General features: G+C 42.3%; 1 protein-coding gene across 3 annotated transcripts in view; it reads left to right on the forward strand.

Annotated features, from left to right (window-relative positions):
• SPTBN1 (spectrin beta, non-erythrocytic 1) overlaps positions 1 to 14099 on the forward strand; it is a 177671-nt gene that overhangs the window by 78127 nt on the left and 85445 nt on the right. The window contains exon 1 of one of the 3 annotated variants that reach the window (XM_081157104.1): positions 1000 to 1536. The exons of the other annotated variants lie outside the window; for them this stretch is intronic. Within the exon in view, the coding sequence (XP_081013230.1) occupies positions 1428 to 1536 (109 nt within the window). The 5' untranslated portion in view covers positions 1000 to 1427. Of the gene's footprint in view, positions 1 to 999; positions 1537 to 14099 lie in introns of those variants that run through there. 3 annotated transcript variants of the gene reach the window in all.

Here is a 14099-nt window from a genome sequence, read left to right on the forward strand (position 1 = left end):
TCAGTTCAGTACAGATAGCTGCAGGGCTCCATGCGGGAAACACCAAATTAGTAATTAGTTGTCTGCCTATAGTTAGGAGGGGGGTGGGGGATGTACGGGGGTAGATTATTTTCCAAGAATGTATTTTGATTACTGTTATTTTCTATATAGAAGATTTTATTTCTGGTTGAGCTTGGTGGGAGCAACAGCTAGAGAAGAGAGTTTTAAAAATTTGAAGAATACCAAAGTTCAGAGACCTCGTTTTACAAATCAAAGTAGGATTTTAGGTACATTCCTCTCCTCGTTTTCCCCCATTGGTTCATAACCCCCTCCAGATCGGGGATCCTGGAGCTGTTTACCTGTGCACGGTCTCCCACAGTGCCTTTGTAAAGTCGGCGCTCCTAGAAACCTTGCACCAAATCACTATTACAGGGCCCGAGTTATCCCAGAAAACCTCTGGCTTTTAGCATCTCGTGAACGCGACAGAAGTCTGCCGAGAAGTCTCTCCCGTGAGCCTGACTTCACCCCGGCCCCGTGGCTCAGCGGTGCCGAGCGCCTGTTCCCCGCGCTCGGCCGCCTGCCTGGGCCGCGGCCGCGTGGCTGCGCCCGCGCCGGGGGCACGCGCGCCCAGGTGCGCGGCCGCGTTATCTTCCCGACGCTGAATAGTGTATGAGCCGCCGGCCCGGGACCCGCGGGGCTCCTTTCCCTGCCGGCTGCCTCCTTTCAAGTGATAGTAATCGGAGACTTTTCCGTTACGTGAAGCGCTCAACAAAAGATTGTAATTTCAGCAGCTTTGTTTTAGGAAGGTACCACCGCGGCGGGCGCGCCCGGGGCCCGGCCGGGGTCGGCGGCCCGGGCGCAGGGGCGGCGGGCGGGTCGGGGCGCGGGCGCGGCCCCCGGCCGCCTCGTGGTACGGCCTGCGTTTCCTCTACAATGCTGTTATGCTAATCAGGTGACATCACCGCCCGGCGCACCGCGAGTGGCTCCTGATTAAATTACAAACCGGCGGCCGCCGCGGGCAGCCGGAGGAGGTGTGTGCGCCGCTCCCGCGAGCTCCCGGGCTCCGCGACCTGGCCAAGCCTGAGATTGGCCATATTTTAAAAAAATTTTAAGTAGGACTTGCGCCTTCCTCCCTCGATCTTCCCTCCCCACCTGGATAATTGATTTCAAGCTTGTAGCCAAGGGCCACAAAAGGAAGGAGAGCAACAAGGAATTAATGCCTGAGTGGTAATTACCGGCCGGGCTAAGGTGGACTCGCGTGCAGCCAGCTTCCTATCAGATCACCCTGCTGGACTTTCAGACCGGAATGGGGCTGGCCTAAGGTCCAGTCCTTTTCGCAGGGGCCGGGAGCCAAGCCTTGCGGAAGCCGCTGCTTGTTGGATGGGGGTAGGAGGGGGCCGGAGCGGGATCTCCACCGTGCTGCCCGCCTGGGCGTTCCTCGGGCCATAATGGAATTGCAGAGGACTTCCAGCATCTCTGGGCCGCTGTCGCCGGCGTACACGGGGCAGGTGCCTTACAACTACAACCAGCTGGAAGGGAGATTCAAGCAGCTACAAGGTAAGCCCTCCTCCCAAAGGCCGGCCTGCCGGGGGTTCGGAGGCTTTATTTATGCCATATGGTACGTGACCCTAATCGAGACGGGCGGCCGGCCGCTCGGCCTGGCCCCACAGCCTCTGGTTGGCTGCGAGCACCCTGGTCACCACTTAAAGGAGACAGTTTCTCACTCTACTTCAGGAAAGCCACCATTTGGAGTCCCCCTGGCTCTCCAGTATCCTTTTGGCTCTTTCGGTTGTCAGGTATCTGCTGCCCACTCACTGCACACACATTTTCTGTCCTAGATATCTTTGCATCTCAGTAGATCAGTGCTAATAGGCAAGTATTTGATTCTTGGTGGCTTCTGTCTCCCAGCCCCCAGCCTCTTACCTCTTGGAAGCCTAAAGGTGTAAAGTGCATTGCTCTGCACCCAGTCCTGTAGAACAATAGCAGAGGGGAGGAGGGAGTGGTCTTTTTGTTCCTAAGCCTGAGTAAATTATAGTTTTGATTCCGAAGCTTAATTTTAACTCTTTTATGTATTGTGTTGGGGGAGAGCCTTCCCATCAATTTAGTAGGCTGTATAATTTATAATGAAAACCAGTTATTGTCATTTCAGTACTATAGGTTGGATTAGTTGGATCATTAGTATTTCTTGGAGTCTATATTAGTCTCAAATAATTGAATGAATCCAATATTTTACCGCACATATTTTTTTGAAGAGCAGGCTCCTGTGCACAGCAGTGTGTGGGGCCACAGGCCTAAAGCCTGTGGCCAGGTTGGCCCCTGTGGCCTTTGGCTGTCCCTGCCCAGCCAGCAGGCCTGGCCCAGCAGTGTCTCAGAGTGTATATATGAAAAATAATTCATAACTCAAAACAGAACTCCTTCCAATTGAAAGCCTCTGAAATCAAGTAATGGGCCGGGAATGGCTGTAGTACCGTGAAAAAGTAACCTTCACAGACTGTGTATGTTTCTTATTTTAACTCTTTTCGGTGCCACAAATGTGGTTCCTGTGAGGAGGAGGAAGGAAGGAAGCAGCGCAGTCCTAGAATGTTTTCATTGGGAAGGGGGGAGGACATATTTCATTCATAGGTTTATTTGTCTTGTGAAACAGTTGACAGTAATGACACTTTTCTGGAAAACAAGAGACAGAGCAGGACGTGATTTTAAACATTTGCTAGGCTGTGCTGCATTCCTTGAGCAGTTAGCTGAAAGGAAGCTCCATTCCCTCCAGGGAATGGGTGTGTGCCTTTGGCTCCTTCCTCTTGAGCTCTTAGAAGGTAAAATTTGCTTTTTTGGAAAATTTGGCGGGTCAGGGCTAGTGGGGGTAGCTTACAAGTAGTAAATAGAGGGAATGGGAGTGTGTTCCTTGTATTCTGGGTCTATATTAGAAGCAACCCCCCAAGAGTTTCAGGTCTTGAGAGTTCAGACTGTAGCTCATAGAGGGGCCCCAGGCTCCCCACTTCATTGTGTCATACTCCAAGAAGGAGGCACCCAAGGGGAATCCTCCATCAGAAAACCAAGGAGAAAACAGAAGAAAGTGTGGGAGGAGTATACCCCCCAGGCCCATCTATAACAAAAGGCTGTTACTCTGAAAGGTTTGAAAATGGTTGTAAAACTGCTCACTGAGAAGGGCGGAGCTTACACACACAGGAAATGTCTTAAACTGTCTTCTCTGGACAAAGTAAAATGTAAATTAATTACCGTGTGTTCCTGAGATTTTACCTCACAACTGTTTCTCAAGGAAATCCCTTTGAAAGGGGATGGGCTTCACCTTTTTATATGGTGACTTTGTGTGTGTGTCACCTTTGTCCCCTAATTTAGATTTAGTTCCAGATAACTTTCTTATTTCTAAATATTGTGGTTTAGGAGTTGCATAAGTTTAGTGTTGGTATTTCTATAACAGAGAACCACCCATGTTGAGGAACTGAGAAAGGGTGGATTAACTTTCAAGTATGGTGGATCCCAGGAGAATTACAAACATTTGGGATCGTCCTTAGTATAAATTGGAACTCATTGCATTTTAAGCCATTTTAGGAGGATTTTTGATAAAAACTTTTTCTCATCTCTACCTCCCACCCCTAGTTTGCTATTTTGTTTAGTATTTGTCATTCTTCCAATCAACATCATCTTTGATAGCATATAGATTGTATCTGCTGATTTAATTTTACAAAGCTGCCTTTTTTTTTTTTTTTCTACTCTTCTAAGTATAATCTTTCCTAGCACTTGCAATCTAATATTGGCAAACTGCTTCTCTGAATCTGTATTAATTTTTTTAAACTGCCTCCTGTATGAACTTAGTCATTTAGCATCAATGTCTGAGAGTACTATGATTTCATGGGGGATACTTATGCATTTTTGCTGGTTTCAAATATTTTCACACTGGATCATAAAAATCTCAGGAGGGACCATGGGATGAGATTTGAGGTTCTAGCTAAAGGAAATATGGTGTTAAAATGAGTCTGGTCTATTTAGATAAAATAACTTCTAGAGATTTATGGGTAAGCAAATAAATGTGATCAAAACCTTAGTCATTTAAAGCACTGAGATGTTGCAAGTGTCTGTCATGCTAATAATGCTTTTGGCCGAGGAGAAGAGAGAGGACCTTCTACCTCTGGTGGCTTCAAACATTAACCACAAACATCCAACACTTAATCCACACCTCACAGACACACCCAATGCCTTTGCTTGCCTGAGCGCTGTCTCAAAATTTTCACCTGCAGAACTACCACCTTCCTCAATTAGTTCATGTATCTGAAAAACTTGGATTCGTTGTTTTGTTTTTCTTTTTTAAATAAGAGAGAATACTGAGACACAGCAAAACTCAGCCTCACATGTTTAGATGAATGTGTTTGTAGTAACACAGAGGTTCAGGATATATTTTCTCCCGTTTCATATCAGCCAGTTTAACTCCTTGTAGGAAGATATTTCTGCTACTCTTCTACTCAGAAACTAATTTGTGCCTGTTGTGTAAATTAAATTCCAGACTACTAGTCCTGGCTGGGTGGCTCAGTTGGTTGGAACTTCGTCCCATATACCAGAAAGGTTGAGGGTTTGATCCCCAGTCAGGACATGTACCAGAGGTAGCTGATCCATGTTTCTCTCTCACATTGATGTTTCTCTCTCCCTCTCTCTTCCTTCCTCTCTCTAAAAAAAATTCAATGGAAATATATCTTCTGGTGTGAATTAACAACAACAAAATTCCAGACTCCTGAGCTTGACGTTCAGGATCCTCCCCCAAACAGTCCCACCCCATGTACTGCCTACTCCAGCTCTTACATTCAGATCGCATTGAGTGCTTACCGTGTGTCAGGCATGTCAGCGGGAGCTTTATACAAGGTGGGGCAAAAGTAGGTTTCCGGTTGTTTGTGTGGAAAATAATGCAATAATAATAAATAACACAATAATTAATAAATAATAATACAAGAGGAAACTGTTCCGTGTACTCAAAACTGGAAACCTGCTTTCGCCCCACCCTGTGCATGGTTATCTTAATCTAGTTTTCATGACAAACCTATGAGGCTTTAAAGATGAGAGGATAGAAAGAATCAAATAACTTGTCCAGGGTCACAGGCAATGATGGGCTGAGGCTGCACATTGTTTTCTGTAGCTTTCTCTTCCTAGACTTCTACATATTAATATTAGTATTTTATTTCGGGGGGGGAAGGGGGTGACATTGTGAAATGCCCACACTAACCTGAGTCGTCCTGCCTACCTTGCCCCAGAGCACTGATTCTATTGGCTCTGACAATGGAATTGGAATAAAGACAGGATCTAGTTTGAAAAGCATCAGAATGAACTTTTTGTGACGCCTTCTTTGCAGCCCACCCTGGCATTTAACACCTGATATTTCTGGAGAAAGTGCGTTTTTCTCTTAGCTGTTCTGGCTCAACGAATTTATTCCACTCTCCAGAAAGAGTTACAGAGTCATCTGTCTTCATTGAGGCATAGAGAGATACTAAAGAGTTTTCAGCCATGGGAATATATTAGTACTCTCAAGTTTATTACATGCATCTCAGGGTTGCCTTGTTGAATTTCTTCATTTTTTTATTTTAATTTCTTAACTGTTAGGGGAAGATTTACTGTTTTTATACCTGTAGATCATGAAGAAAACTTGTTCTGCAGTTTTAAAGAACTTTTCAGTTACGGAGCCTAGATGTTTGTCTTGCTTAATTTCTTAAACCTGGTTTTACACCTGTTTGTCATGAAGAAAATTTTAAGTTCTTAAATATAAAGTAATAGCCCTCAAATATTCCTCAGTGTGACAGTGAAGAGTTGGTAACAAATGATATTCCTGTTTTTGTTTGGGGGGGCAAGATTTATAAGAACATTTTTGGGTTTAATGAAAGCATAAAGATTGGCTTTTTGGTTTGGTTCCCTCCAATACTGTGGTACTATAGTCTTCTAAGTCCAGATAACTGGGATAAAGATGTCACCAATTAAAAACAAAAAACGACCCCTTTCACCAGTTTACCAGAATTTCAGCTCAGAAATTAGAAGTTCCTAACAGATTTGTGAACTAGAATCGTTTTTGAATGATGTAATAATAATTATTATTATTGTGTGTGGCACTTAATGTCTCACCTTGCTTAATTAACTAAATGAGAGTAAAGCATTCAGCATGGGATCTAGTACTTAGTAGATTCTAAGTAAATGTGCATTTCCTTAGCACTAACAATACTGTTGGGTAGATATTCTCTTTTATAAAGAAACAGGTTGGATTATGCTCAACCAGTATGTTTGAAGCTATCTCTCCAGAATCCAGGTTTTCTGACTCAGAATTTGTTGTTCCTCCTATAGGACAACCATGACACCCTTTACCCAGATATCATGAATTTATTCTGGTGGCATGGAAAATTAATGAGCTCAGAACTGCTCAGATTTCTGGACATGTGGTACTCTCAGGTTTTTGGTGGGCTAGGAACACTAACAGGCAAGGGAGTGTTGATTCTTTTAGTTTATTTCCAGTAGTTGACTGGGATAATCATTAAAGGACTCTCGGAGGCAGCTGCGAAGAAGAGGAAGGTGATAACACTCTCTGAGGAAAAACTGCCACTTTTTAAAAAAATTACAGTTGACGTACAATATGTATTAGTTTGAGGGTACAACCCCATGATTAGACATTTATATAACAAGTGATCAATAAAGATAAATGATCAACAAGGATAAATCTGTTACCCATCTGATACCATACATAGTTATTACAATATTATTGACTATATTCTCTATGCTGTACTTTACATCCCCATAATTACTCTGTAACTTATCAATTGGTACTTCTAAATCCCTTCCCTTTCGCATTCAGCCCCCAACCCCATTCCTCTCGGCATGCATCAGTCTGTTCTCTGTATCTATGAGTCTGTTTCTATTCTGCTTATTCATTATTTTGGGGTTTTTTAGATTCAACATGTAAGTGAAATTGTCTGGCATTTGTCTTATTTCACTTAGCATAATACTCTCTAGGTCCATCTGAGCTTTTGTAGATGGCAAGATACCTTTTTTTTTTTCGCCTTAGGAAAGAAAGCTTTTTAAAAAAATTTTTTTTAATTAGGTTGAATCATACACTCCATTGTGTATACATGCACCACTTCTTTATCCAGTCATCTATTGATGGACACTTAGGTGGCTTCCATATCTTGGCTATTGCAAATAATTCTGCTGTAAACATATGGATGTATATGTCTTTACAATTTAGTGTAAGCTACCAGTTTTCTTAGAGTAGTGAAATAATGCGACTCTAAATGTCCTGACTGCTCGCCTGGCCAGTATGCGCAGTGGTTGAGCGTTGACCCATGCACCAAGAGGTTGCAGGTTGATTCCCTGTCAGGGCACATGCCTGGGTTGTGGGCTCAATTCCTGATGTGGGGTGTGTAGGAGGCAGCTGATCGATGTTGATGTTTCTCTCTCATTGATGTTTCTGTTTCTCCCTCTCTGTCTTTAAAATCAATGAAAACGTATTTTAAAAAAATAAATAAATGTCCTGACCACTGAGGAAGCTTTCTAGAGAGAGTGTTATCTCTATTTTAGTCTCTTTCTGTGGTTTCCTAAAGCTAGACCCTGATAAGAGCTCTCCTCCCTCCCAGAACTTGGGATTTGACTCCCACCAACCTTCCTGTCTCCAGCTCCTACTACTCTACTCGACGGTACTCATGATTTCTAAACCAACCCTGCCTTTCCCACCCTGGAGCACGTGCTTTCCTGGTTTCTTTCATAGGGAATTATTTCTTGTGTAAGGACCATTCTTTTGAGCTTTAGTTCAGATGCCATGTCATTCTAAGTATTTCCAGAGGGAGGGGAGGTCAGAATCCCTGCTTGGATTCCCTTCCTTTAAGGTTTAAGCACTCGGTCGTTCTGTGATTTTCACAAACTGGTTTTGGTGGTAGTTTGAGTATTTGCCTCTGTTTTCCTTACATTTCACAAAGTCTGGGAGCAGAAAAACAAAAGTCTGACATAACCCCTTACTTACACGTAGCAGTCACTAAGCCTTTCTTAGAGAGTAAATAAATGAAGTTAATAAATATGGGCTACTTTATTGCAGTGGTTCTCCAAATGACGTCCTCAGGTCCACAGCATCAGCATAACCTGGGAACTTGCTAGAAGAATAAATTCTCAGGCCCTACTTCTGACCTTCTGAGTCAGAAACTCTGGAGTGGGACCCAGCAATAGGTATTTTAACTCGTCCACCTGGTGACTGTGGTGCACACTAAAGTTTTACCATTTGTATGATCTTTGTAATTGATGGGGTGGGGTGGGGTGGCTATGGGTGGGAGAGACTGCATATATTGCTTCCAAATAGGAGCATATGTCTGATTTTTCACTGAAGAATGAAGTCTTGTGAAAAAGTATGTTGTAGAACAAAATTGTGTAATACTAAAAGAGGCATTTAACTAATTAGGAATGGGCTCTATCTTGGTAAATCAGAGGGGCCATTTAATTTAACATCTGTACAATAAGTTACCACATTATCTGCCAAATGGAGGTCAATTGTCTACCCCAGTTCCCTTACCAAGTTGGGATGTAAGTTTAGAAAAAAATAAAGATAATAATATGTGTGGGTCTGAGGACAGTTCAGTAAGGCATCTAGTTTAATTCCATTTAGATTCTTAATTTAAAAATCTGTTGGATTTAGCCTTAAAAACAGAAATTCCAGCAACTTGGCCTCTGGAAGGGAGGCAGCTGGCACCTGGCTGTGGCCCTGTCTTAGCTATCTGAAGATCTGGGCAACTGTCCTCTTCTGAATACCTGTCAAGTTTACCTTCCAGGGTTGTATTGAACAGCAGATGCCATAATCTCTATGAGGTTTCCTTGAAAACGTCCATGTACTATTAAAAATATAAACTAGAGTTATTGTTTCCATAATCTTTTTTTTTTTAGAAGAAAACTTCTACATACGCATGAACTCTGAGAACTCCAGTCTTGTACAGCAGTTTAAATATGGGCTTCAGGGTTTGTTTTCCTCTCTTCTGGAGAATGAAGTGAACAGTGACAGAGCTTCACACTGTTTACAATTAATGGTAGATTCACAGCTATACATCTGTTCATACTGGAATTACATTTGTGCACTATCAAAATAAGCCAGGCAGATCTCAGCCACTTTTAGATATTGGTACCTTTTCTCCTTTCCTGACAAATTTCTATCAACTCTTAGGCCCTGGCTATGAAATACTGATGATGGGGGAAATAAATAATAGGGACATGGTAAGCAATTTTTAACTTCATCATTCTTTGCTAGATTGGCTTAATTCTAAATTTGGCCATTGTTAAACCATTTCATGGTTGCAAAGGGCTTGCCATTTAAGTGCTCGGTAGATGGTCACTAATCTAGGCTACTTTAGAGCAACAAGAATTCTAAGAAGTAAAATAAAACTGACTTTTAAAAGAGAGGGCTTGCATTTTTGTTTAGTCTGTTTGTTTATTAACAAGTATTTATTGATTACCTTCTTGATGAGCACCTGTCCCCTGGTTAGAAAGTGTTTCAGCTATGCTGTAGATGCTGGCTGAGCTGACCCATTAGTAGAATGCAAGTGGAGAAATAAACTTATTCCAGGTGAGGGACCCAGGCAGGGGAATTTGAGCAGGCTCAGGGCAGCCAGTTTAGCGTGCAGAGAAAGCAAGGGCTGGTCAGAGGGGGTTCTAGAAGGATAATTGACAAAGGCCAGTGGATACATGGTCCTCTAAATCAGGTTAAGGAATTCGGAAGTAAGTCAGGCAGTGGGAAGCTACTGAAGGATTTTAAATAGGAGAGTGCCTTGTTCTGACTTTAAAAAAAAAAAAAAAAGAAAGGATGGTCTGACCCCTGAGTATGATTGTTTTAGAGGGTAGTGGTCAAGTGAGGAGGCAGGAGACCAGTTAAGAGGCTGTTGGCATTGGCGGGGTGAGAAACTTAGAAACATCACAGCCTCCTTGAATTTTGGACTGCAAAGTACTTAAAGAACCTTGTTACTCAGTGTGGTCTGTAGAGGGCCTGCAGTTTGTTAGAAATGCAGTGTCTCAGGCCCACCCCAGCCTACTGAGTCAGAACTTCATTTTAACAGGCTCCCCAAGTGGTTTGTGTGCACATTCAGGTTTAAGAGGAAATAATCTCTACTTGCTCCTTTGTGCAGAGAAGGAAATAGTCCCAGGAAGGTTATGACCATCTGAGGTTTAAGTTTATATATTTTATATAAAGTCCACATTAAAAGTAGTTTTGTGGGGTTTTTTTTTTCTTTCTTAAGTAAACTGGATCATTTTAACTAACTATAAAAATAATCTTGTATCCAAATGTATAGAATTTAATTAAAGAAAGGTTCTTATTGCCCTAGGAGATTACAGGGCTTTAAAGTATGGTTGGTTAATTCCTAGTTTTGTAAGTCTTTGTAGAATTTGGCTGGGATTTTCCTACTTGCTAATCCTGCAGTTCTAGAAATTTGTGAGGTTAAAAAAACAGTTTCTTTTCATTTACCATTTTGGTGTTAATGGAGAAGTACAAAAATACTCTGGGCCAGTTTTCTCTAAATTCTTCCAGAATGTCACCATGGTGTCCTGGGAAGTGGAGGCTTATTAAGTCCATACCTGCTTTATGACTTCAACTTTTTATACACTTTCAAACTTTTTTTTTTTTTTAAGTAGAAATACCTCCCTCTTTCCCCACGCTCCATCTTAGTAAATTGATGCTATGTTAAATGGATGTTGCTGTTCTTGGAGTTGGTTAGACTTTAGCCCAGTTTCACATACTGTATATAAAATTTACCTAGCGCTGCCTTCAGGCCTTGGTGTTAAAGGTGGATTTGAAAAACACTAAATATCTGTTCCGTAATATAAGTGCTCATTTCCTGTGAGTCTGCAGGTGAAGCTTTAAAATGACTGAGTATTGATTAGTTGGCGAGAAAAGGCACCTGTTGAAACTTGTGGGCTGGAGGTTTTTGCCCCTTAAAAGAAGAAGGAAGAGGGGTGGGAAGATAAGTGGCTTCTGTTCCTGACTGGCACCACTCCAGAACCCTCCCAACAGAGGAGCACAGGCAGTGAAAGCTGTAGTAGTCAGGAAGTGGCTCAGATGATGTTCTTTCAAAAGAAGGGCTGAAGGTCATTAATGGACAAAGTTAAATTTTTAGCTCTCCTTTTTATTATTCCAAAATTCTTTTTACATATTTATTATTTCACAGCCATACTATGACACCTTCCAAAGAAATAAAAATGAAATAGTTTATAAGATCCTGCAGTCCTAGCAAATTTTAACTTTCCAGTAGTTCTTGTCTGTGTGCATATACAACTTAACACTATTGTAATTATTGTATAGATTCAGTTTTGTCTTGCCATCCTGTTTCTGTTATTTACTTAACATTATATCATAAACTTTTTGTACGTGGTTATTTCTATGCCTTGTGCCAAATATTGCCAAATTGCTTTCCAAATCGGGGCAGTTTATTTACTAATCTGAGCCTGTTTCCTCATCTAGGGGATAAGGGTAATACAAATTCTATGTCATAAGATAATTTTAAGAATTAGTGAGATTATTCACAGAAACTGTGTTTGGGCACAGTACCTGGTACATAGTAGTGGGCCCGCAATAATCAATGACAACCATTATTACTATAGGTCCTGGTAAAACAAGGCCCAGGACTGGCAGGTGTTTTGAACTTGAGTTGAGTGTCTCAACCCCACCTCCACCCCTGAAGCCTGCTCTGGGTGTGGTTTCCTTTAGAAGAGTGTTTAGTTTGCCTGAATATGCACCCAACTGAAACACCGTTTTTTATGTTTCTCTTTAGAAAGTACACGGGGCTGACGGCAGTCACTTGAGTCTGTGACTTGTGAAGTAGGTTGAAGGTCACAGTGGTGGGGCCTCTTCCAAGTTCATAAAAAGCATGTGGAGCAGTTACTGCTGAAGCCAGAGCATCCAGTTCTTTGTCAGAGAGAACTACTATAGCCAAATTAATATTGACTGCCCTCCATAGATTGTTGAATGCCTCTACTGTGTTTGCTTTTGAAAGGCCTTTCTTAGCCTTTCTCTCTCCCCCAACCTTGTTTTCAAGGGCACAGGGCCTTTAACTAGCAAATCCAGTAATCACAGTAGCATGGAGACACAGGCCAGCCTACATCTGGTTTCACAAAGGCTTTGTGAAAGATCAGGCCTTAAAGTCCCTTTTTAATGCTGAAATGATGTAAGGGGAAAGTTAATTTGAGGATCACTGAGGCACACTTTATTCATGAAGAATGGTGAGCAAAACATAAAAAGTCTGGAGGCTCTGCTCTTCTCTGGTAGCAAGGAAATTACGTGGGCTGTGTTATTATTTGGGAGAATTTTGTCAACCCCCCACTGAGAGTGCAATTGTGATGGAATTTTGGAGTGACATCTCTCCGTTTAAGCACTGACTATCTGCAGGAGTGAGTGAGTGTGTGTGTGTGTGTGTGTGTGTGTGTGTGTGTGTGTGTGTGTGTGTATTTTGCCTGAAATCCGTATATAAACCACAGACATCATTTTGGTGACACTGACATGTAAATGGTGGTTATCTCTTGGAATGTGGCCTTAGCATTTTGAATTAAATGTGGGTTTTTTGGTGTGTGTTTTTTTAAGATAAATGTTAAAAGTGTACTTTGAAGTGTAAAGTATATGGAGTCTGCAAGTCAGCTTCAGCTATTTGACTGTTAAGTGACAATGAGTTTCTGTAGATTACTAACCTGAATGTATGGTAGTTGAGTGATGGACGGTGCCCTGATTTCTATTGAAGGAGATGTTTATTCCTACAGAGATTTAAACGACCTGCTGTTGTAAAAAATCAGCCTTGCTGTGGCAGAGGGAGATTATGCATTATCTGCGAAGGACTGTCAAGCAGATGCAATCCCAGCTGCACTGTCTGTGGTGGAGAGTGGGTGGGGTGGCTAGGGGAGCCAAGGAGGCAAGTGCTCAGAGCCCTGCAGCCAAGGTGTGGTGAGGAAGGCTGCAGAGGGCTGTCCAGGCTGTGTTCAGTGTTAGGACATTTTATCTCTCACTTCAGAAACACAAGGGTGGTAGAAAGCACATGGGCTGTGGAAGTCACATAAGCCAGCATTCAATTTCTGGCTCCCGTGAATTCCATTGTTTCATCTGTTAAAAACTGGGAAGAAAAATCTGTAAAAACCTTGGGGTGGTTGTGAAGCTTAAATTAGAACTTTGTTTTAGTAGGTGACCAGCTAATCCTGGTTTGCCAGAGACTTTCTCTTTGTTAGCACCAGTTGTTCTGTGTCGAGGGAATCTCCCCCAAGTCCCAGACAAGCCGGGCAGTGGGTTGCCCTAATTATATATGAAAGTACCTATTACTCTGTATGGAGGATAATGTCTGTGTGCTTTTTCATCCCTGTATTCCTTCCTAGTGCTTGGCACATAAATAAATGTTTCATAACTAGAGAAATGAATGAATGAGTAGAAGAATGAAGGCACTACTACATATATAGTTGTTCTAAAGTGAGTTTAGTCGTTCCTTCTCCCTGGTGCCTCTACTCCCCTGAGAAAAGAGATGGCCTCATCAGGCGCATAATGATGTTTTGAATGAAAGAATGAATCACACGGTAATGATTTTGGCTCTATGATGTGGCTAAGCTATAACTTCAGGTGGGGCTTATCTGGGTTTGTCTACTTTTTTGGTAAAATGAAATTTGATAGGACCCTAGGGACCTCCCTCATATGGTCCCTGATCTCTGCAGGATGCTGGGGAATTTACTTTGGTTGGTGGGGAGAAGACAGGACTAAAGTACTTGGAGAAATAGAAGCAGTTTCCTAGAAATTAGACATCGGGTTGTCTCTTCTATTTTTTTTTCTCTTTTGAATGGGGTAGGCATTCCCATCCTGGTCTAAGAGTAGTTGGACCAAGAGAAAGTTTGTTATGTAATGTAATGTAGTCACATAGCAAAAGAGGTAAAAGTGTAACCCGTGAGACAAATCCATTCTTCTAGGTGTGGCAGCCATTCAGAGTTTTATATTGTGTGACTGTGAAATGAGTGGCTTTTCTGGCTGCCAATATGCCTTCGCTCACTGTGATACTGCATGAGTAATGCTCTTCTAGAAGCCAGGCAGTTAATAGGGCTCTTAGCATATAGAGGCAGGGCCTCAGATTTAGCAACCGGATCAGTGTGCAAGC

The sequence above is a fragment of the Miniopterus schreibersii genome, assembly GCF_964146895.1.
Source record: "Miniopterus schreibersii genome assembly, chromosome: 13".
Taxonomy (NCBI): domain Eukaryota; kingdom Metazoa; phylum Chordata; class Mammalia; order Chiroptera; family Miniopteridae; genus Miniopterus; species Miniopterus schreibersii.